Source organism: Pelecanus crispus, chromosome 2 (genome assembly GCF_030463565.1).
Source record: "Pelecanus crispus isolate bPelCri1 chromosome 2, bPelCri1.pri, whole genome shotgun sequence".
Taxonomy (NCBI): domain Eukaryota; kingdom Metazoa; phylum Chordata; class Aves; order Pelecaniformes; family Pelecanidae; genus Pelecanus; species Pelecanus crispus.
In genome coordinates, this window is record NC_134644.1 from 27023566 (window position 1) to 27047916 (window position 24351).

At 40.0% G+C, this 24351-nt stretch overlaps 1 protein-coding gene across 2 annotated transcripts in view; it reads right to left on the reverse strand.

Moving 5' to 3' along the window:
• CDK6 (cyclin dependent kinase 6) overlaps nt 1-24351 on the reverse strand; it is a 136275-nt gene that overhangs the window by 76340 nt on the left and 35584 nt on the right. For both annotated transcript variants that reach the window (XM_075706068.1, XM_075706070.1), the window contains exon 3: nt 4958-5125. In XM_075706068.1, coding sequence (XP_075562183.1) covers nt 4958-5125 — 168 coding nt within the window. The remainder of the gene's footprint in view (nt 1-4957; nt 5126-24351) is intronic.

A 24351-nucleotide genomic window follows, 5' to 3' on the forward strand; every position in this document is an offset into this window, starting at 1 on the left:
GGAGGATGCAATAAAGATTCCTTCAGCTATCCAGATGTTAAAATATCAGAGAAATTCGCTCGTTTCTTCACAAACCCAGATACATGGACTTTTTATGCAGAACTCTGTGTTAGTAGGGAAGACAGATTTTCCTTAAATAAGCCAACCAATTTAATCATACTGCATTCCTAAATAGCCACAACCTTTCAGCAGCAGCACTGACAAGTTCAACAACACATATTTTGATCCTCTGGATGTCTGTCTGTGACTCATTTTCCTTTTCAGGGACATTTGGGTGGACTGGAGAAATGCACCATGAAGAAAGAACTGGAGATCAGCGCTCAGATCTAAGGTGATGTGCTTCCTCACAACAGTGAAGGCTCAGCACATACCAAACCAATGTCACTTCCACCTGCCAAAGGGAGGAAGATTTATGCTCTTATCCAATTATGCGTGAGATAAAATCTAGTGTCACTGTACTGATTCTGTTAGGGCACTCTTTAACACAGCCCAGATTTTGACTTTGATTCACCAGAGGCATGTGCTTGATTAATTTCCATAGGTCTGCTCCTATGTTTGATGTTAACTGCGAGCTTTAAATAGATTGCTGAATCAGGTCCATTTAGGGATTCCCAGTGCATCTCAGGTTAAAGCTGTGCTGCAACAGTCTCCAGGTCTGCTGGAACATACCCAACATAGGAATGGACTCTGCAGGGTGTATTACATACAAATAAATATAAGGATTTTGGGAAGCATAGTATCATGAAGAGGTGGCCATAAAAAAGGGAAAAAAAACCCGAAACAAGGCAAAGCAAAAGAAAGTTCTTCGACTGTGCTCTCAACTATCATATTAGCTCAGATGAGAGTTTACATTCACATTATTTACTAACAGGTGGCATTTATTAGAAAATTACAATGCAACATTGGGCAGAAAACAGGAAAGCACTCGTTCCTCTTTGGAAGATGGTTTTTCTATCTTCTTTCGTTGTTGTTTTTGTTGCTGTAACTAATTTATATATTTATTTTTACAAAGTAAGCCCAGTTAGTGGAAATTATTTTATGCTCCCTTGCTACTATACCAACAAGATGAAATCCAAGTTCCTGCATGATGTGACATGTAAACCATTTTTGCTGAAGTGACTGCCAGAAATGGATGGAAAGTTTTTATCCTGAAGAAACACTCAAATAAAATGCTAGCGTAATCTAAAATTATTCACTGACAGTAACTGCAGGATTTTTGTGTCTTCTCTTTTTAATCGTCAATTTAGCCAAGTCTAGTATTCAACAGCTTAGAGCATCAGCAGAAACAGTGATGTGTTTTCCCTTCTGATGTTTGGTAAATCTGAAAACAAGTCGGTTTTTTTTAAAAAGGAAGACATAAAACAATTTTGTTTGCATTTCATGGGAAAAAAACCCATCAGTAGTGCTGCCATCTAAGGTAAAGCACACATGTTTTGAAAGAAAGTATTATGAGTGTGTTACAAACACTAACATTTTGCCAGTTTCACTCAGATCCTGACGCAGGTCAGGTTTGCAAAGCTGGACAGCCTCGGCTCCACCTAGATGCTGCGATCACAACTGCGTGCGCTTATCTCACTTAGCATTCTCATGTGCCATGATTCAGCTTAATTCCCTTTGAGGCAATTAGAAGTCAACAGAAATAGATAAATGGCTTATTTCTTTTTCATAATGTAACTTCAGATTTTCGAGACAGCCACTTGCTCCTTTGCTCAGAGAAAGTTAGAACTGAGTGCCCATTTTTCTGCACCAGGGAAAAAAAGTGACAGTTCATTAGCTTTTGCTATCAAACTCTAAAATTACGCAGTCACATCAATCCACTTCCTCTGTCCTGTGGAGCTTCTCTGTTATCACAAAGCCTATTCAAAATTTTCCCAAGGGCCAAGACCAACACTTGAAAAAGAGTCTAACTTTGTACGAAACCAAAAGCGTGCCCTGTTACCCACCATCTGAGACACCCCCGCGTGACCTCGTTCTTTCTAGTGCTGTTATTTCAGACCTGTATCAGTTCTCAGTCTGACCACAGCTGGGAGTAGTGATCTCCACCCTGCCCCCCCAAGCCTGTGTAACATTAGTTTGAGTCTTTTATTCATTCACTGACAGAAATATCAAGAGGTTTCTTTAAATGACAGCAATATGCCCGGATGACTGATCTGCCAGAAGGATTCTTTAGCATTGTGGAAATAACTGGCTATCAGAGGGAGACTGCTTTGAAGTTACCATTTGCAGCACCCAGAGTACTTGGGTTGGATCAATTTTTACTGGCTTACTTTCATGGCAAGCTCTTTTTGTGCCATCTGAAGAGTTTCTTTGTGAGCAATGAATGAGGATGCATCTTGGGAATGATCTGATATTTCAAAAGATGGTTCTTGTCGTTTATCTTGCAGTAAGCTTCTCTTCTGAAGGAAATGCTGCAGAGCCCTTGTCTTGATCACAGTGATAGCACAGGCAATGTGCCTTTTATCACTGGGCTGTCTGCACTATCACTTTTCAATATAACTCCAGAGCAAATCCTTGCAAGGTAGGACTTCTATTAACTGATATATGTGTAGATATATGCTGTCTTTTATAATGCAACAATTTTTTCTGCAAACACTTCAAAACAAAGCTGGTCCTGCTGAAGTCAATGAAAGTTTACTCACTGCCTGGCAAAGACTGCAATTCAGACTATTTTGGGAAGAGTAAAGTCAAGAATATCTTTATGTTTAAAAAACAGAAGGTTTTTTTTTTTAAAGTTTTGCTTCCTGTACTTAGTTTTAATGGAGGAAAAAAAAAGAATTTGCACAAGAAAGCATCTAGCCAAAGGTAGAAGTTACATTCAGGAAAGGAAAACTGATGGCCTGTGTCAGCTAATACACATTTAGTAAAAGTTTCTAACCAGCACTCAGTCTGTAGGAGCAATAAAGACTGACATTTAAAACCATACCACATTATCACATTGTAAGCAACACTCCCCTATAGGTTTCTACACACTCAGACAAAAGTTGATTTTGAAGGTGTTAAACGCTAAGTGTTTTAAAACCAATAAATTTTTAACTTAAAAAAGTCATGGTCATAGCTGGGTTTTTTTCATAAGAAAATAATGATACACTAAGTTCTAGGTGTGAAAGCCATTATTCGCTCCTATGCCCATATACTGCATTTGCCATTGGTCACCGAATAATTCAGTTAGTTTAATACTCTTTAGCATAGCTGCAGTTGAATGCTTGTGTGAACACAGTACAAACTTGCACGCGGACAATCCCTTAGTCTGAACAACTCCTGTTCACAGCAGCACTAAGAGTACTAGCTAATGGGTTTTGAAACACGATTTCTAGCATCCTTCGCATAGCAATTCCGGCAATGTTCTCTTACAAGCAGGTCTTGGTATGTTTTTGCCTCAGTAGGTGCACTCGGTTTCTGAGTCTTTTGATCTTCCTTCCTATGCAGGCTACATGATCATGGACAAACTCCTGCTCAGTTCTGTAGATATTTTTTCCTCATTTTATGCAGAACTTTTAAAAAACACCCTGCTGGAATCCTTACAACCCTCTGCAATTTTAGCTTAAAGAATTTAGTAATACTCATTGAAGCTGTTACTCACTGATAACTGGGAAATGAAGAATTACAGCAATTCAGGAACAACCTTTCTTTCCTTTTCTTCAAAGCTCTGTTTTGAGTTACAACATGATCAATCCTCACTGAGCTTAGCACAGAGATTCTTTCAGCTTTGGATTAGGCTATATCCTACAGGCAATGAAAAAAACCAGCCCCAAAACACAAGTTTACATATGCTTTATGTGACGAGGATACTTTCCTATGTTTAGCACGATGATGCCTAACACTTTCTGTTGCTTCCTGCCTTCATTCACAATGAAGCCGGAACCCAGGATGTCATAGTTACATCACACAATGATGGGAAGACTCTTACAGTAACTAATAACAACGGATTGCTTTTTATCAATGTGAGCCAGGCTAATTTCTACAATACAATGTAAAACGCAAAGTGGACTCCTTTCAGTTTCTTTTCTCGGCAGTTCTCCCTTTCCTGTCTTTAGAGTAAGTGATACTGCCATGGCAGTTGTGATACTCAGAATACAAAATGGAAACACAAAAATTCATGAGCAGGCAACAAAACCAAATGACACCCAACATGCATGCAGCACGGTTACTCTTCAATACACTTCAGAGATGCTGTGCCAAGCTAACAGCAGCTGATTCTGGGGGCAGGGCCAGCAAGCGTGGAAACAGGGTCAAAAAGCAAGGAGCTGGCAGGGCTTCTCTACCAGCATTAATGCAGGAGAGGGCCAGACCTTCTGGGAGTGAGCTCATGTCTGAGCCAAGGACAACCAGGAGAGCTGCTGGGAGAGGGGCAACAGTGGCAGGGGGCCTCAAGATACTGGAGGTGCTCCTTAACAGCTGGCTTGGGAAATAGCTGTGATTTTGGCTGCCAGGTCCACTTGAGCTGCCTCCAGCGCAGCCCTATTTGGAATCATTCAGTAACATATGGGAGCAAGCATCGAACCCATATTCACAGACATGGAAAATCAGAAGCATGGAAGTGTGACATTTTCACAACTCTCTGCGTATTTTTTCAGGCAAGATACCTGGGGATCAGCACGAGTTTTATCTTAAAACAGGCAGAAATTTTCACCCTACCTGTCTTGCTTACTGTGCGAAAGAAGTCAGTATCACAACAGAAGCTAGACTGATGGAGTTTCAGAAAACTAGTATAAACCTGTCCTTCAGTAATCAGGCATGATTTAATTTAGAAACAGTAATCAGTAACTGATTACTTGTACAAAGTAACCACAACAACTTCAGTCCTGGCTGGAAAGCAATTGTTTTCGGAGACACAAGTAACTTCAATTGCAGAGATGGTTTTAGAAGCAGCATTATAATATGGGATAAAAAGCTGGGAACATAGAGAGCAAAGCACACTGCTGCATTAAAAGAAAAATAAGAGCCTCCAGAAACTTACCACTGAGGTAAGAGCCATCTGAAAACTGTAGATTCGTGCAAGGCCAAAGTCAGCTAACTTTATCTGCCCGCTGCTGGTTACAAGGATATTTTGGGGTTTCAGGTCCCGATGCACTACACGATGTGAATGCAGAAAATCCAGTCCCCGAAACAGCTGAAGCATCATATCCTAGTTATAAAGAAGAAATCAATACGCAATTATCACGACAAGGTGGCAAACAGGTAAACTCCCTGCCATAATCTGCAAAACTAATTTAATAAATATTGACTTATATGTGCACAGGAGATAAAAACAACTATTAACGTAAAATGGACAGGATGTTGCTAGAACCAGCTGACTTGAACACATGTCCTTATCAAGTTAATTTATTGTTTCTAGCTGAATTATTTGAGGTTGATTGATAGAAGTATAAAGACTGGTCAACATACTTAAAAGAAATAGCAAAAGCATGTCTGTAAATCCCAGGACAACTTCAAAAGAACGCTGTCCAAGTAAGAAAAATACATAGCAGCTTTTCGCTCTTAACTTTAAACCACACACCACTTTGCATCTCACAAGTTTATGCTTTGTCCTGCCCCACTGAAGTGAAATTTTATCACTCACTTCAACAGGCACAAGGATCTGTTTCAATCAGAAAAGCTGTTTAAATGACAAATTTGCCAGGATTTAATGTTATAGAGGGAAAAAGTTTGCTTGGCAAAACCTGTTGTACTTGTTCACTGAATAAGATAGAAACTACCTTTAGATCAAAGTTTAGCACTAAATCAGTGTAATAATCATAAGTAACAGTTCTCATTTTGCTTTCTGTTTTGTTATAGTGATGCAATCTTCTATGACATTTCCCCAGCTGAAGAAACTATTTCATCTGTACATGTTTTCACATTAATCTTAGTAATGTGAAAGGAATGAAACAACAGACTCAAAACTAAATACTAGAAATCCCCTAAATTCCAAATTAGAAGGATACTGTCAACTTGAAAATTATATTTGTAAAACAGGCAGTTATAAGAAGATGCTGGAACAAGTAAGAAACAAAAGGGGTAAAGAAAAAGTGTATTTTCTCTATGCACTTGGCTTGAGTTTATGAAACTCCAGCTCTTTCCATAAGCCATGCAGCAGAGTGTCCGCCAGTCCTGTTATTAGCAACCAAAATGATCTTGGAGAGGTGGATGGCATGAAACATGAGAAAAGGGAAGAAGGATAAATTGAAGTCGGTTGCTTTTGTTCTTCTCTATGGACTTGGGCATGTTTCAAGTAAATATTCAAGGCACACAAAAGGAATGATATCTGAAAATGGGTTTAAATATAGCTCAAAACATTCAACTGATAACACTGCTTTAGCTGGATGCATTTTTAAGATACACATTATAGACATTGCTGTATAATTTAATACAAAATTATTATTTTCATCTAATGTTCCCTGATCATCTCCACAGAAAGTATTATAAAATGTATAGATATTAAGGCTGGAGGCTCTAATCTGACCTCTGATAAAACATGGCCATTTCTATATATAGCCTATAACTCTGTCTGCCAAACAGTAGTAACAGTGCGCTGCTCATAAAGTAATCAGTTTTTATTTGAAGACCCTGATGATGGAGGTATTACCATGGAACTATGGATGCTGTAACAGTATTTAATTATTATCACCTCTGGAGGATAGTGGCAAACTGAGAACCCCATTCCCTGTTAGCTGGTGCCTTTTATTCCCTTTGCTTCCCCAGGAAAAACTGAGATCTGATAATTTTGATAACAGGTATAATAGGGTTTATGCCTTTAAAACAAATACACAAAGTGTATTGAATCCTCTTGTATTTATATCATTTCCCTTTGCAGTTCAGAAATATGTGGAAGCGCTAGGACTACAGCTCTGCAGGTTTCAGTCATCAGTAGAATTAATACATGTTATATCTGCTCACTCTGTGCTATTATAACTTAAGTCAAATCCCAGCAGTCTTTGGATCAGTCTTGCAGATGTAAAGAACATGCCAAGAACATTTAAGCGTGTGGTTAAGTATGTACTTAATGGTTTCACTGAATTTGGGTCTAATTTTTTTTATTCCAGGTAGACATAATATCAGATAGAATAACAAAGTAATTTAAAGAACTTAAAGATTAGTCAGTAGACCCTGGCGAGTCCCTTTTTGGTGACATTTCTGTATTCTACTAATTTGTCAAGTACGTAAACTCATTCCTGCAGTTACCAAACATACCAAGAATATCTTTTTCCTACAACTGATGCTGGTTTTGTTTTGACCTTCTTCCCCAAACTCAGAAAATGCAATTCTGTTCTGCGAGTTGTGAGTTGCAAGTTGCAAGCAATGTCTTCACTTTCTAAATTCAGAGTCTTCTTCCAGCCACAGGTAAAAAAAGAAAATATTTGAAAATGGAAGCTGGTATATCTTTTCCTCCCCCCATAGGACTCAAAAGATTAATATAATTTCCTGAAGTTCTCTTCACACACAAAAAATGAGATGTGCCGCAGAAAAGCGTACCAGGAAAGTGTAAAGTTAAAAGGTATTAGAAAGTGGAAGGAAAACTGGGGAAAAAAGTGCTATATTTCCTCTTCCAGGAAATTCAGAGTTAGTCCATACAGGCTATTTTTCTAGTATTCATTTTGGACTGTTGATTATGCTCTTTTGCTATCCCTTATTACTTACTATCACATGTATGAACAGATTTCAGTTCAAAATTATCTTGGAAGAACAGCCCAAAGATTCGTGGGTGTAAAGAAGGGCACTTCAATATAAAAAGACCATTTGCTATTTTTGATTCATTATTGTCCTGTTTTTAAATTCTCAGCCAGTTAGAAAAAGAGCAGAAACCCCAATCACATGACATAGGCTTATTATTATGCACTTTAAATACAGAATAACAAATTGTGCAGCTCAGAATTTGGTATTTGTTTGCACAAATAGATTTCCAATATCAAAGCAAACAAAAGAGAGCTTTTAAATTACTTTTTTATCCATAATGAATGATTAATTTTGTGATGTACATAAGCCTAATCAAAAACCATTAGGCCTCATGTTTGGAAAATGACTTCATACTCTTAGTCAGCCACTTGCAAGAAACACCAGACTCAGTCTGGGCTGTGTGTTTTCTTTGATACAGTAACTAATATCAGAAGATACTAACCTTTGCTAGCAAATTGGATAAAGGTTGTAAACATGCACAAGCCAGATCACTAGCTAATTAAATCAGGATAATTCCACTCAACTGACGGAAATGCATCCATTTTTATTAGTGATGATTACCCAGTACTATTTCAATTACTAAGATCTAGAAATAACTGCAAGAGAGTCTTCATGTGCCTCAAGGATTAGTTTGTCCTATGTCTGCTTTTCCCTGAGAAATTTTCTGTGGTAGCTAGGCATACCATATTTTGGAATTACAGTTAAAATCATATTTCAAAAGTTAATTGAAAAATGATCAATTCCATTCTACAAACAAGAAGATTCATGCTTGTTCTGAGGAACAAGCTCTAATGAGTCATGATCAAACCTCTACTGACGTCTATCAGATGTTCTTTGGATATTGTATGTTTACAAACATAGACACAGAATAGCGCCTGTTGTTTCAGATTAGAGGTTTCTGCCATGTTTCTAACATCACAAAACCTATGATGGTTGTTGCCCAAGTTGAAGATATATACATTATTCCACTATGATTACTTTCAGATAATCATGGCTTTACAACGTTCTCCCTTTTCAGGCTACATTTTCAATGCGGCCTATGCACAAATCAAAAATATTTATCTGTAACTCAGTTGAAAACTGAGCTATTTTGGGATGCAACGAACAAATACACTTTCCTTAAGGGCAAATACGTAGCTTTAATTTTGCAAAAGCCTCATAATGGAAACAGTTAGGAGCAAAATTTGTTACGGAAATGCTGCATCTTTCGCATGTTCCACCATATATGGTATTGGTGATGGCATTGCTCCGTCTGGTATTTACTGAATTTATCAGCACTGAATGTCAGGACCGAATTACAATGAACTTTTCAAGCAATACCATATTATGGCATGAGTCTCAATAATACACAGAATATGTCCTGCATATTCTGCCTCTAACATCAGCGAGGATGGGGAGAGGCTTGGGTTAGGCTGAGCAGCTGCTCTTGCTGCCTCTGCCAAAGCCGGGCTTCACGGCTCACATTTCCTGACTCCAGGGCAGGAGGAGCAGAAAGCCTTGATTTCCTACAGACTTTTGTCTCCTCCTTGTCCTGTCCCCTCTTGACCCTACGCTTCGCTGACCCCTCTTAACCCTCCTCCAGCTTCTGATCCATAAATCCCTTCCAAGCCATTGGTTTTCAAAATACGACCCTGTCCTTTAAGAGTCACCCAGCATCTTGACTTCCAGCTAAAATATCTGTCAATTGCCTGCAGTAACTTGTTGTTCAAGACCAGTCAAATCCTCTGGAGTACTCTGCCTGCCTAATCCAAAAGAGGATGGCACGGCTGTCGACCAAATAATTCAAGTGTCTACTCAAAGAAAACAGAAAGTACGGAGTTGTTTTGGGTGTTGGTGCCCAGGTGCTGGCAGCCGGGGCTGCAGGGGCCTCTGTCAGGGCAGACCAGGGGCTGCCCCATGACAGACACAGCCGGCTCCAGCAGACCCACCGCAGGGCGCAGCTGGGCCCGTCAGCCAAGATGGTGATGCCGCCATGAAAACATACTTGAGAAAGGGCAGAAAAGGCTGGAGGGAAAGAGGAGGAGGGAACAAAGGGAGTGAGAAACAGCACAGGGAACACCAAGGTGAGAGGAGGAAGAGGAGGAGGAACAGGAAGTGCTCCATGGTGGAGCAGATATCCACACTGCAGCCCATGGAGGACCCGCACTGGAGCAGGTGGATATTCCTGAGGGAACTGCAGCCTTTGGAGAGGACCTATGCTGGAGGAGGCAGAACATGTGAGGAGGAAGGAGTGGCAGAGAGGAGCTGCTATGGACTGGCCGCAAACCCTCACACCCCATGCCCCTGTGCTGCTTGGGGTGGGGAGAGTCAGGAGTGATGTGGAGCCTGGAAAGAGGCAGGGGAAGGTGTTCTTTGAGTATTTGCTTTTTTCCCCCCCACTTCCTGAATTAGCAATTAAATATCTACCTTAATTGGCATTAAACTAAGTGCATTTTCCCCACGGTGAGTCTATTTTGCCCAGGATGGTAATTGGTAAACACTCTGCCTGTCTTATGTCAGCCCATGGGCTTTCTTGTTCCTTGCTCTTCTTTCTTTTCTGCAGCCATCCTGCTGAGGCGGGGGAAGTGAGCGAGCGGCTGGGTGGGAGTTTGGCTGTTGGGCTAGGCTAAACCACCACTGCGGTAAAGGTACAGATGCTAGGTTTTGTCTTTGTAAAGGGGGACACAGCGCGATGCAATGTGAAGGAAAACACCAAGAATAACATGTCATCAGAGAACACGTGCGCCCAGAGGTAACACACATACGAATGACTGCTCATTACGTGAAGCTCATATTTTTCCTCCATTGACTAGTATGTGAAGAACAAAAAACCTTTAACCAGATTGCCCTTGGTCATGGTGATAGGAGTTCCTAATACCAGAGAAAGTAAATCTGTGGAAGCCCACAAATATACTTGGTCGTATCACCAAATAAAAGCAACACAGTACAGATCCTTGTCAACTACAACAGACCCTAAATTTGTACTAACGCACATGCTTTTTATGCCTTTTTTTTTTTTTTACCTGCCTATTTTCGTCTTCCTGCTCAATATCCATGCTAACATTTTGTAAAACACAACAATCCTGTGGAATCTCCTAACATTTCTCCTACTCCTCTGTGGAGTATCTCACACACCTGCAGAAAAACCTGCATCCTTCACCCAGAGTTTCTATCTATTTGTAACCCATTTTTCTTTTTTTGCTGAGCAGAATGGAATGTCCCTATTTTGGATGGCAGGTGTTGGGATACTCGTCCTGAATATTTCCTGTAGGAGTGTTTGCATGAGAGACAACCACAAATGTAAACAGAGGGGATGAGTTTTAGACAGCAATGCGTAATGCTAGTCAAGCTAGTTTGACAAAAAGGCTCACTGCCTCTCACTGAACAGCAGGACCTTCTCTGGGCAGAGGAGGAGCAGGATGAGGCTTCCTTCATATCCTACAGGATCATACAGAACCCTCAACCATCAAATTGCTTTCATTTTGAAGGGTGTGTTTTAAACATGCTGGAATTAATGTGTAAAGAGTTTTCACATTCTCTGGGGCCTATTTTTGAAGCAGAATAATTACAGCACTTCTATGGTTATACTTTGTAACAAACAGTCAACATTAATTAATGCCAAAAAAACAATGGCATTCCTGAGGAATTACACAGTACAGATACATGAATTGCAAGAGACGTGATTAATGTTGTTACACTGAATCCCAAAGACATTAGTAATAATGAAGTGACTCCCTGTTAAATGCAGTGATTTTCTTTTTTAGATCTTGTCCTCACACTGGGCTGGGAACCCATCACACCAGCCTATCCAGAATGCCGCGACTGTGATGTTGGGGCAGAGAAGCAATTTGCCACAGCCTGTGGAGCTGCAGGATGCTCTTCTCCATGCAGCCGGTTGGGTGCAGTGGCTGGGACACAGTAAGAGGGAGACAGATCCCTGTCCTTGTGCCCTCTTCCTTCTCTCAGGAGGAAGCTATTCTGATCGGTCTCCCTGCAGGGCATTCAGAAAGGGGAGGAAGAAGCTCTGCTCTTTGCCTTCACCTAGCCACACTATAGCCTCTCAGGAGTCATCCATGAACCAACCCAATATACACCCAGGATATAGAGCTCTTACTTTTCCTTGTATCGGGTAACAGTTTATCTCAGAGTACTCCTATTGCTTTCCCTGAAAGTATTCACAGGGTAAGGGCTGTCCCTCAGAAGAGAAGACTGCTGTGATATTCCTGTCAATTAACTAGAGAGTACCAAGAGAACATGAACTTCACAGCATGTTCAATTTAAATATGTTCACTGTTTTGAAAAAGAACAATAAATCCAAATGACCTGTTCACTTAGTCATATTAATCAACCTTAGTGTACAAGATTAAAATGTTCATTTTCTGTTCATAGAATAAAATGCTGTGCAGAGAGAAAAATACAGCAAATTCATTTAGCGTATTATTAGCAGAAGGGAACTAATACCTGCCAAGCTCATGCAAGGAATCGGTCTAATAATTGTTGGTGTTTTGCATGCTGCTACCCTAAAGGTAAACAATTTGTTGAAAATTAATTAACAGTTATATATATTTTTAAATATGAAGTAAAATATTTCTATAATTATTTTTTGCATTGTAAAATTATGTTAATCATATCAAAGATACTTTAATACACTCAGAGTAGATTAACAGATATTTTAAAATATATTCTGATAATCAGTTTCTAATCCATTTTAAACTACTTTTATAAGGAAGAAGGCACAGCTCAGACAAATGATTCTGGATTATCCAGTTGTTAGCATGAAGAACCCTACAGACATGCACACTCAGAAAAGTATGCAGGTATGTATACATGCATTTCAGTGTTTTGAATAATTCCATTGAAGGCAATGTGATCCATACTAGTCCACTGCAAAAGTATAAACACCGATATTAGTTGGGTTATGTTGGGGTTTTTTTTCTTTTTTTTTTTTTTAAAGGCTAGAACTGTTTGTACAACAATTTAAAAGATACAATACTTGAAGGACTGGAGTCTCTAAAACACTGCTTTGAAGACTATTTTGGTCGCTATTAGAAGTAGTAAGGTTACCAAGATTAGACAGTCCTAAATAAATTACTGTGGAATACAATAATCAGTCAGTTAATAGTCAATCTAGTAAAACTTGCAAATGTCACTATTATGCACAGACCTGCCCGCATATCATGACCATTATATGTCCATCTCAAGCAAAAGTACTGCAACTGTGCACAAGATTCAGGAAAAAAGCAAAATTTTAACTGAATTATAAAGGTTTATGGTAGTCTTTGAAAAAGTTTGAGGCTTAACAACGTTATTGCCTTGCCATAAGTTTGAGTTAATTTTACGTATTTATATAATAGCTTTCAGTACACCAAGGCACTATTTTCCTTTTATTGTCATGCTCCTGTTTGTAGACTGAATTAAATTCATAGCCACCACAGCAGGTTTAACATGTCCCTTTGCTTAAACTCACCAACTGTCCCCTCTGAGTTCGAAGGGAACCACTGAGTCGTACTGCCGCAGGAGATCCTGACCAAGGATATTTTGGAGTGCTCCAAAATTCCCCAAACACCAGTGCTCACCAGCGGCAAAGGCAACATAATTAAGACTAGATTAAGACAAGTAGATGCACCAGATTGTGTTCAAAGAACTGTTCTGAGTAACCTTCTGTCTGCCCTCCTTGGAAGAGACCTGGATTAATATTTTAGAGGTCTTTAAAAGTTTCAATCTTAGCAGATGTCTGTTTTACTGGTATCTTAATACTGACAGATTTTCATACTGATTGCAGTAGTTGTGAACCAAAGACCAAATTCAGTATATGAAATGTGTACTTAACATCTGTGGGATACATATGTACATACACATGTATAGGCACGTATGTGGATGAATTTCATTTTGGGCAGATCAATATTAATTTAAGTGTCTGTAAGTCTTTCCACATCAATTTCTCATTTTATAGTTCAACACCTGTCTGGTCAGTTTGCAATATAAATCTTTCAAGTTTTACTTTATCAGCTGCTATTTTTCATATTTGATGAGAAGAATTTGCATGACTGAAAGGAAACCTATGTAATTATTGTCCTACTTAGTTATTTTCAGTGATTCAGTGTACCAAAAATTCCTATCAAAGTGGAATTACCAGACATGCAAATGAAACACATAACATTTTCTATCTGGCTACTGGTATTTTTAAGAGAAAATACATGCAAATGAAATGAAAACAAAGGGGAATTTTGTTTTAACAATTTGACAGAAATTGGCAAATGTGGCACTGTTACAAAGACCTGTCCTGGCTGAGAAATTTTTACAGCAGGTAAATGTAACTCTGTGATTAACAATCTTTTTCACCACTCAAACCTTTCCACTCTTTGTGGAAAAAACAATAGAAGGCACAGCTCTTAACAGAATTTATAGATCCCAGCCTAGATAAGCAAACAAACAGATTTTTTTTCCTGTATCTCTGGATGATATCATCACAGTTTTGTGCATCCCCAAATACTTTCTGGGAAACTTCCTTTCCTTTATTACAAGCTTTTCATAAAGCCTTATTGGAAACAGTAGTCTTTCAGAGCACATCCTGGTTTGACAGTTTTTACCCACCCTGTTCTTTTATTCCTCATACCATCTGAAAAAGAGATGAGGACTAAAATGAACCGAGAAATCCCCCAAACTCTTTAGTGGCTCACCCAGTTGGTAAGCCCCATAGAAATGACTTGAAATAGCATCTGTGATTTGTATGCATTGGCTCTGAAGCCTCTTCTGGCACATGTCTGGGGACTGACACCAGTCAAAATTTTGTATCTAAGCGTCACACCAGGTCAAGCTGGATAGCTGGGGCAGAGAGGCAGTTTGAATTCTGGAGTACACTTTTCATATAATTCCAGCTTCTTTAATGGTAATGTTTCTCAACAAGGGAAGTTGTCTTTCCTTTGACTGATGCTGTGAGCTTCTTCCTTCTGGGGTAAACCCCAGACTTTCACTTGACTAAGTCAATCTATTCTGGAGCATTGAGTATACTCCCCTACCTCTATCACCTCTCAGTAGAGCTTAGTGCTTTCAGTTTTTAAAAAAGATTTTTGATTGCTTCTAATAGTATCTCTCTCCTTCTCTCATTATGGGACATCACTGCCATTTCCCCTTCATAGACTTTGCTTCTGCATTCCTAAGCTATATTTTGGGACATCCTAAGCGTATCATCACTTGTTGCACTCCTTGTGAAAGCTCTCCTGATGTGATTTCACTAATCAGTGAAATTAGTCCACCCAGAAAATCCACAAAGCTGGATGTGACTCCTTTACTTCAGTATGCTTCTGAGAGGGGTTCACAGAATCACTGTCTCACTCCCTTCCAGGATCTACAAACTACAGTAAATTGTCAACCACTGATGAGCTGATTCTCCTCCAGCACCGCTCACACCGGTCCTTACGAGGAATGGTACCAACAAACAAAACCCCTTCCCTAGAGGAGAATGCTGCTCAATCAGCACTATAGCTATTTACCAGAACCTTCGTGACACTGTTGGTCATAATAGCTCTTTCTAATTTATTCAAACTCCATGAAGGGTTAAAAATATGGCATATGTTGACAGCCAACACTCCTCGCTAACAGGAAAGACACGTTGCTGTGGGGCGCCCAGATCTCAGCTTCTCCTTCCCTGCAGCTGTCTGTGGATAGCAGCTAATTGTATCCACTTGTTTAACCTCGGGGGTAACGTCTGCAAGGGACCAAGTGCCACAAGCGTACTTTTTTTTTTTTTAACGGTCATTTCCTCTCTGGTGTAACTTGCATGACAGCATGTGACAAGCAGAAATTAATGGGGACACTGCTGTGCCAATACCTCTTGAATTGCTTTGACACTGGCTGCAGGCTGCCTGCTTGGCCACCCAGCCAAGACCTCACATGAAACGTGGCAAGGGGCCCACAGCTCTATTCACTAACAAGCCAGCTGGTCAGTGATTAGAAAGCTGAAACAATGCCGTGCACATACATCAAGAAAAATGCTTTACAAAGAGCTTCGGACTTAGGAGGTAAAGTCTCCTAGAAGAGTAAATCTGTAAATTTATCTTCTGGGGACAGCTAACTTAAGCTAACATTAAAAATAATGTGGAAGGCCCTGGAAGATGACTGCCCTACACCTGAGCACAAGAAGGGCTAACCTCAGCACAAAGACTAACATCTTAACATGCTCAAAATCATGTGCAAACAGCTTAGACCACATGGATTCTGGTCCAGAGGAGCATTCAAATTATGTAAATACATAGAGATTTATGACAGACTACTCTTCCTAATGGTCTATCAACACCTTGGCAACATTACTGACATTTCTGCAGAAATTCTCATTGGATTTGTCTGCAGTGTGCCATCAAGAAGGCTGAGATTTGTTTATACACTGATACATAATAACAAAGGATGAGACTTTAGAAGTATCCCAGAGGATTTGGATGACCAGATCTTCTACACCCAAGGCAGCTTTGAACATTTCAGCCAAGACTTTTTTGAAAACTGTCAAATCCTTGGCTAGACACAAAAGGCTCAAGAAGACTGTTCCTTTAATTTCTCTCTCAGTTTTTTTTTTTTTTTTTAAATACTATCCACTAAAAATGTATGGGTTCTTTATGAAACACCTGCATAGCAACAAGAAAATAAGTTACATTTTTTTAAAACAGAGAAAAAAGCCTTAAATAGGATCCTACACATTAGAAACCCAAACATCATTTAAAATCAATAGGACTTGGGCACCTAATTCCTATGGCTCTGTCAAAACTATAAACTGAGTCCAGCAATTTTTGTTTATTGTAACACAGGCCTGCTCCATTTCGTGATATACGCCAGCCTGCCAGCCTGCCAGCCTGTTTTACAGTGCCTTGAGCTCTTATAGAATCATAGAATCATTTAGGTTGGAAAAGACCTTTAAGATCATCCAGTCCAACCATTAACCCACACTACCAAGTCTTCTCTAAGCCAATCAAGGGTAGACTAGACTAAACCATGTCCCAAAGTGCCACATCTACCCGTTTTTTGAACACTTCCAGGGATGGTGACTCCACCACCTCTCTGGGCAGCCTGTTCCAATTCTTGACCACCCTTTCCGTAAAGAAATTTTTCCTAATTTCCAACCTAAACCTCCCCTGGCGCAGCTTAAGCCCATTTCCTCTCGTCCTATCGCTAACTACATGGGAGAAGAGACCAACACCCACCTCACTACAACCTCCTTTCAGGTAGTTGTAGAGAGCGATAAGGTCTCCCCTCAGCCTCCTCTTCTCCAGGCTAAACAACCCCAGTTCCCTCAGCCGCTCCTCATAAGGCCTGTGCTCCAGACCCTTCACCAGCTTCGTTGCCCTTCTCTGAACACGCTCCAGCACCTCAATGTCTTTCTTGTATTGAGGGGCCCAAAACTGGACACAGTATTCCAGGTGTGGCTTCACCAGCGCCGAGTACAGGGGAACAATCACCTCCCTGCTCCTGCTGGTCTCACTATTCCTGACTCAAGCCAGGATGCTGTTGGCCTTCTTGGCTGCCTGGGCACACTGCTGGCTCATGTTCAGCCGGCTGTCGACCAACACCCCCAGGTCCTTTTCCACCAGGCAGCTTTCCAGCCACTCTTCCCAAAGCCTGCAAGTCCTTTGTTTTCACAAAAGAATCAGGCCTTAGAAAGATAAGTCTTTTGTTTTCCCTATCAACAAAAAAACCCATTACAAATCATACGATACAATATCAAACTCTATGTAATTCCAAAATGACAGTCAATTAAGGAGAAACAAAGTCTTTTGTTTTCACCGAAAGCATGAGAAGTTTGCCCATAGCACCAGACTAGGAGAATGGCTGCCCATTCCTTTCCCCTTACATGGTCTATCACTTTCTCCTTTCTTTTCTGATTTCCTACCTTTTCCTTTACTTCTTTCTTTCCTCCCTTCATGTGCTGTTGCCCTTCCCTGCCCCATCCCCAGTTCTGACCCTTCTCTTCATTCCTTCACTGCACCCCATCCCACTCAGCCATTCCCTCTCCCACCGCACTCACTCTCAGGCCCTGTGGTCCTACTCCATCTTTTTGGGTTGCTGCCTCCCCCAGGCCAGGTGATTACTGAGCAAGGTAGATGAGCAGAAGATGCCAGCTATTAGCAGCTCATGTCTGGATTTCAGATATAACAATCTGTAACAGGTAGTGATGAGCCTGAGATGTTTGCTGTGGCTGCAGCAGTGGGACATGGTCCTACACATCTGTCCAGTCTCTTTGAAGTGCTATGGGCCATAGCCCCTCTAGTTCTGAGCAAAATGACGCTGATTTACATGAGCGTAAATTAGTGTAAACCTCGTCCTGTTTTCTTTTGAACACTTGACTGGTTCTTAAAAAAGGAGGCATCTTCAACTCGTAGTGACACAATGAGCGATAAGCCTACTTATTTCTTAATGTTAGCACAATAGACAAGAATCAGCTCTGCTTTGGGGGTGAAGGTGAGGCTTGGGGATGGGGGAAAGGTGCAACATGAGAGTCAATAGTCTTCTTGGGAGGGGAAAAGATTGCCTCCAGTGTTTCACAGGCACATTATTCTCTCCCTTCCCCCACCTCCCTGAATGCTAAACAAAACAAACTCATAAGAGATTTTTAATACAAAGCCAAAGATATGTTAGAAGTTAACTTGTAAAAACAGACAATCAATGGAACAAAATGCTTCCATGAAGAAGTATCTTTTGAAAGTAAAATGTCACAAATGATGCATGTGACAAATGTAGCTTGTGACAAATGCATTATTACTTCTCCAAAGGTTAACTGTGACGAGCAAGAAAGTATGCTATTGATTATGTAAGCCAATCTGGAAAAGAAAACTACATGTCTTCTTGTGTATCTTCACTGTAACCACTCATGGAAAACCTATGAGAATAAAAGTAGCTACGATCCAGACAACCTGGAGCACATACGTCTGTGCTTTGCTGAATCAGGCCTTAGAAAGATAAGTCTTTTGTTTTCCCTATCAACAAAAAACCCCATTACAAATCATACAATACAATATCAAACTCTACGTAATTCCAAAATGACAGTCAATTAAGGAGAAGCAAACTGTATCTTCAGAAGGGCAAATGAGAGAGGCTAGGGATCACTATCAAAGGACTTCTGTTTTCTTTTGTTTATTAAATAGCAACTGTATTATTTACTGCAGCTTTGCAAGCTAGTGAGCAGCTGGGTGTAACACATTTCCATGCTGTGTAACCTCTCCTTATGCTTCGTTAGATTCCTTATCGGGACCAGAAGAAATCTCTCTGTTACGCTTTTCCTGTGGCAAAGGAAAAGACAAGATGATGACTTTCCAGCTCATTTCACTTGTACAACGTTCTCATCAATCACCATGGGGTAGGTCTTTGTTATTTTCACTGAAGGACTGTCCTTAGTTTTCTGTCACAATAAAGTGTGACTCCACTAACTAGCAAATCAAGGTTACCTCCACCACGTTTGCAAAAGAACAAAATGCAAACATAAGGCTAAAGCTACTTCTGAAATATTTTCCAAGGCCCCGGTTTCACAGACATAAACCTAAGTGGAAGCATGTCTAAATTCTTTTCATTGAAATGAAGGTTGAAGTCTGAAACACTCAGAGCAGTTGAGGTAAGGAAGCTAAACTAACCATTTCATCAAGAACCAAAAGTTTTCTGCTTGTTTTGCGACTTTCTGCTCCAGAAACCAAGCAAAGAAACTGTGGTTTATTTTTATTTTAAACTCTCTGTCAAGTATGCATCCCTTTGCAGTTTTGGTTCGCTATAGCCCACGCAGCTTGGCCTCTATTCTCCTTTTCCTATGTCTTCAATAAGCCCTATAGACATCAGCAGGAATTATGTGAGCAAACAAAAAGCAAGAAACAGATCTATTCTAATCAAGGCAAAAACATAATAAGAAATGCTTTGTAAGATGGTGTCTCCTCCTTTAACTTCATGTTTTTATATGTCTTTTCCTTTTTGGTCTGTGTTGTTTCTCAGTGAATGACAGTTATACACAACATACTATTGTAATAACAAGCATATGGCTCAGAGATCACTGTTGACTTTCTCAAGTCTCAAATTAGACATTTTTATTTAAAATACATGCAAGACATTTGTATACTCTTTCATTAAATGCATTTTACATTTGTAACATCCTACGTATTCTTTTGGAACCATTTCCATTAAAATGCCGACTCTGGGTTTGGATAGCAAGTATTTCCTTTGTAACACTAAGGGAGGAGTATGTTACTGTCAAAATTTCTCTCTAAAAAGTCCTTGCTAAAATATTTACTCTGCTTGTCAGAACAGGAATATCTGAAGTTAATTCCAAATGAAAGAATATTTTAGAATGAATCATAAACTAGATGTTAAAAAAAGGCAACACGCTGCCATTCCAGTGCCCCTTCCCTGCTGTAAAACCAAACGAAAAACGACTCTGTGTTTGCATCCACAGAATATTGTAACATTTCAGAGCCTTCTGAGATTCCTTAATTGTAGTTATGCAACAGAACTGTCACATCCTAAAACAAAGGACAAAAATTCAGCAGCTGAATTTATTGGCTTGGAAATGAAATACTCTTAAGAGATGGCTAACATATCTTCTTGATTATTTTTGGCATTTTAAAGTTACAGTGCAATGCTTCCTATTGCATAGACCAAAGAAGCGGGACATTTTAGAAATACTTAGAATATTTATGGCACTGTTTGTAAAGTCACATATTTAGCAACAGTGAAAACTGTTGAGCAGTAACCTTCTTTGCAATTAAGCCACTGATGTCAATGGGCCCTTTATGATATAAGACACTGGCCAACATCAGTAAAGATATAATGTGCTGGCTTCTAATGAGTTGTTCACACTGGTGAAAACCAGCTGCTTCTTTTAAATGGGTATTCTCAAGGGTCACAATTTTCGAAGGCAAATGGGATAAATTCTGTGGCCAGAACAGTTATGATATTAATGAAAAAAGATATAAACAAACCAGTCCATCAAACCTGTGATCCTCCAGAGCCCTTTTCCATTACTGAGTCAGTTTACTATGATGACCAACTATGACACACTTTTGTGAATAGTCAGGAGTCTGGTTCCAAAGGCACAGACATTGCTTACACATAAGTTTTGAGGGAAGACGACTACCTCGCTCTGACAAAGCACTTAAACACAAGCAAAATGCATGTTTATGACTAATCTGAGACTACGGAAACAACGGTTTCAATTCTTCTTTGCTCTAGCCTTGGAATTCATCAGGCCAGTAGTACAGGATAACAACTGATTCTCCTCTGTTAGCTCCTCTAATTCGCAGTCTTTCAACCTCACTTCTAAAGCTGGAGCAATCTGTTTACATAAAATTAAGCAGATGCTTAAGTGCTTTGCTGGAGCAGAGCCTCTGCTCCCTTTGGGGTTTCTCCTTTAAGGTCTGAAGTTGAACCAGAAGGTTCAGGTATATATTCCAGCATGAGTTTAAATGTTTATGTATACTGACATAAGAAGTAGTACTGTATAGCTGTAACAATAACAGAGAAGTAAGAAGAATCTAAAATACTGATGTTTATGAGTCTTTGGATAAGGCTTCCAACCCAAAAATTAAGGACAGATTTGATCTAGGAGCTTGAGCCTTTGTAATTTGCTCTTTCTTAATTGCAAACTCTTCAGGCTTTGCATGAAAACAAATGAAAGGCTGCTTGCTAACTGATGCTAATAGCATTGCACCACACTCACCCCTGGAGGAACCCTAAGAAGCCAACAGTTACACCACAGAAGGATTTGACCCATAGTTGTGCTCTGGAGTACCGACATTGGCAAATATTACAAAACCATGTCTGCTTTATTAAAACTACAAGTAAATTAATCATTTTAATTTCTAAGTATTTTCCCTTGCTGTCGCACCGAGAGCAAACAACAAACAGTATTTCTGTTATTTCACTCATGTTCCCATTCTAAATTTTCTGTCTTCTGGCCACTGCTTGCAAACTTACTAATAATATGTGTCTTTGTTTGGACTTCTTAAAAAAAGAAGGATATTCTCAAAATGGAAGAAAGCTCATTTTATTTCACTTTGAAACCTGAGAAACCTGCAACATGAACCATATGCTGATTACAGATCATTGATATATAAAGGAAGCAGTTGTGTCAATGTGTGAGGTGGCTGTGGTGGGGAAACAGCAGAGCAGAGGAGAAGCACTATTTTAGACAAATAATGCTGTTGTAGGATCTGATTATCATGACTCATGTCTAACAAGGTATTATGTAAAGGCCAGCCAAACAGGAGGACCTATTATGGTGGGCGCTATACAGTCAAGGGTTTTCACACAGCCTCTTCCATTAAAAGCTCACAAATAAAATGGACAAGACAGACCCCAGGTGGAGAAACAGTGTGACAGTTCCATGATATTACTTTTTTTATAGGAGTAGAGTCAGTTAGGAGAGGATAAGCAAAATGGAAAGAAAAGTGATGGAGAGAAAAGTTCTGGAGGGAGGGAAAGAACAGAGGAGTGCTATACAGTGTAAATACAGAGTGAAAGTGAGGGGAAAAAATGAAGGTGGAAGGGAAGGATGGAAGGAAGAAAGGGCTGCAAAAAATGAGATTAGCACAGGTAGAGAACATTGAGTTGAAATCACTGGAAGCTCTCTGAGTGTCAGAGGTTTTGGCTTTGGTTGCTTCAGCAGCTGAGTGTAGCTGGCTGATGCCACTGGCTGGTGCTTCTCTGCAGTTGTGTCCCTGATGGCCAGAGGATGGGAAGCAGGGAGGAACCATGTCTGTTCTGGAATCTGCAGGGGCGCGTGGGATGGGGGCTCTCCATGTGTCTCTGATCTGACACACTGAGTAGGAGGGAGAGGCACAGCCTCGGCTGGGTCCCATTTTATTCTTTCCCTATGACTGTAACAGCACTCATTCCAGCTCTGCTGTATCTGATGATGAGCTGAAACATAAGCCTATGGGATGGGCTCTGGGAATCAGCAGATACAGGTGCATATATATATATATATCTATATGTGTTTGTGTTTGTATAGTATGCCTTCACACGTATGCATATAAAGACAATATACACCAAACCATTCCCTAGGCACAGAAGAAGAACTGGTGCTACCCTTCTATATCCTTGCACTTCTGACTCTTCTCTAAGCATCTGAGCTGCCAGTTCTGGCCTCTTCTGGCCCACAGCTGTTTTGAGATCATGAACTTCACAGACAGTAGTAGAGTGATGATCACTGAGTTTCCCTTTCCCTTTCTCCCACTTGCTCAAATAGCAACATTTTTTCTGCAAATATGTTAGAGGACTTTTACAATAATCATATGTATATATGTATGTGTGCTTATGTGCCTATATATATAAATAATTTTAAAATTCTTAAAGCTAATTTTAAGTCCTACGTATGAAAACATGCAATACAGAAAAATTCCTTCCCTATCCATTTGTATGGGACTTTGTTCTCTGGCATAAGCTAAATACATCTGTTACAGAGGAAAAGAAACAAACACAACATATCTTGATTAAATCAGTGTGCCGCTAAAGTAACACGCTTCAAATTAATTTTTACTGTGGGATACAATAACCTGCCTATTGACTGGCACAAAAGCAGTGCATACAGCTAGCGCAAGAGTATTAAATTTCTCTTGGGGTGGAATAGAGAAAAGTTTTATAAAAAAACAACTTATTTGATTACTATATTATCTTCTATTAGCTATGAGTTGTCTGTGGCCAGCTTTTGAATTATTTTACATTACAGCTGTACATTTGCTGTGAATAAATATGGACACTTTGTGAATACCCTAGTATAGAGAATGTGAGCTGCAATAACTTGGGTTGGCTGAGATGGGAAAGGTGTCCTGCCACAATGCTTCTTGTCCCAGGTCAGCTGACTTCAACCCTTAGAATCTGGAGTTCAACAGGAAAAAATATGTTGGCCAGGCTTCCAAATATCTACCTTGTCACAATTTATGTCATTTTGTCTCCTCTTCTCCATCTCTGTGTGCTTGTTTTGGGGTGAAGTATAGCTTTGTGGGTATGCAGAGGCATAGGGGCCTGATTTCCTTCCAGTGCAGAAACTACTATTAAGAAAGTGATTCCTATCTGCCTCCATAAAAATCAAGAATGGCTCTTTGAACGTCTCCTCTTTATCTCACATCTGCTGCAGCCCGACCCTCAAATTACTTGTCAAAAGTAATATATGGCTTGTAAGCAAAATTTAGAACTTGGGTAAATCCAAGCATTTCAGTCTATTGTTCTGCCACTACTTTACGTGCACCATGAGCTGCAACAGCTTGCTTTCTCTCAATTGCTTTAGCTGTGGCATCTCATCTTTGATGAAGAGAAAGATTCTGAAAACGAGTGACGCTTCTGCTGATCAGTGAGGCAGGATTTACTTGCAGAGCAAGCTGTGACTATATACCCCCACCACGAGACAAACGAAAGCATCTTGAAAATACTCCCCACTCCGAGGAACTGCCACTGGCTTGCTGCGGAACAGTACAGCACTGTCTCTGCATGCTGCCTGGCAGTCTAGCCCCACTTTTACACCTGCTTGAGCATTATTCCTACCACGTGCTCTTTTTCTTTCTTTCAGTATCATCAAAGCATTTCACATAGCAATTGCTACCACATTGACGTTCCAATAGCAAAAACCCAGTGTCACTAATAATCCGAGGGCATCTCAAGGGAATACAGAGCAGTAGGATCCATAAGCTTTTTTTTGCATCACATCAATGTCCAGCTCTGCAGAATTAACAGAAATGAAATGAGCTGACAGCAACATTT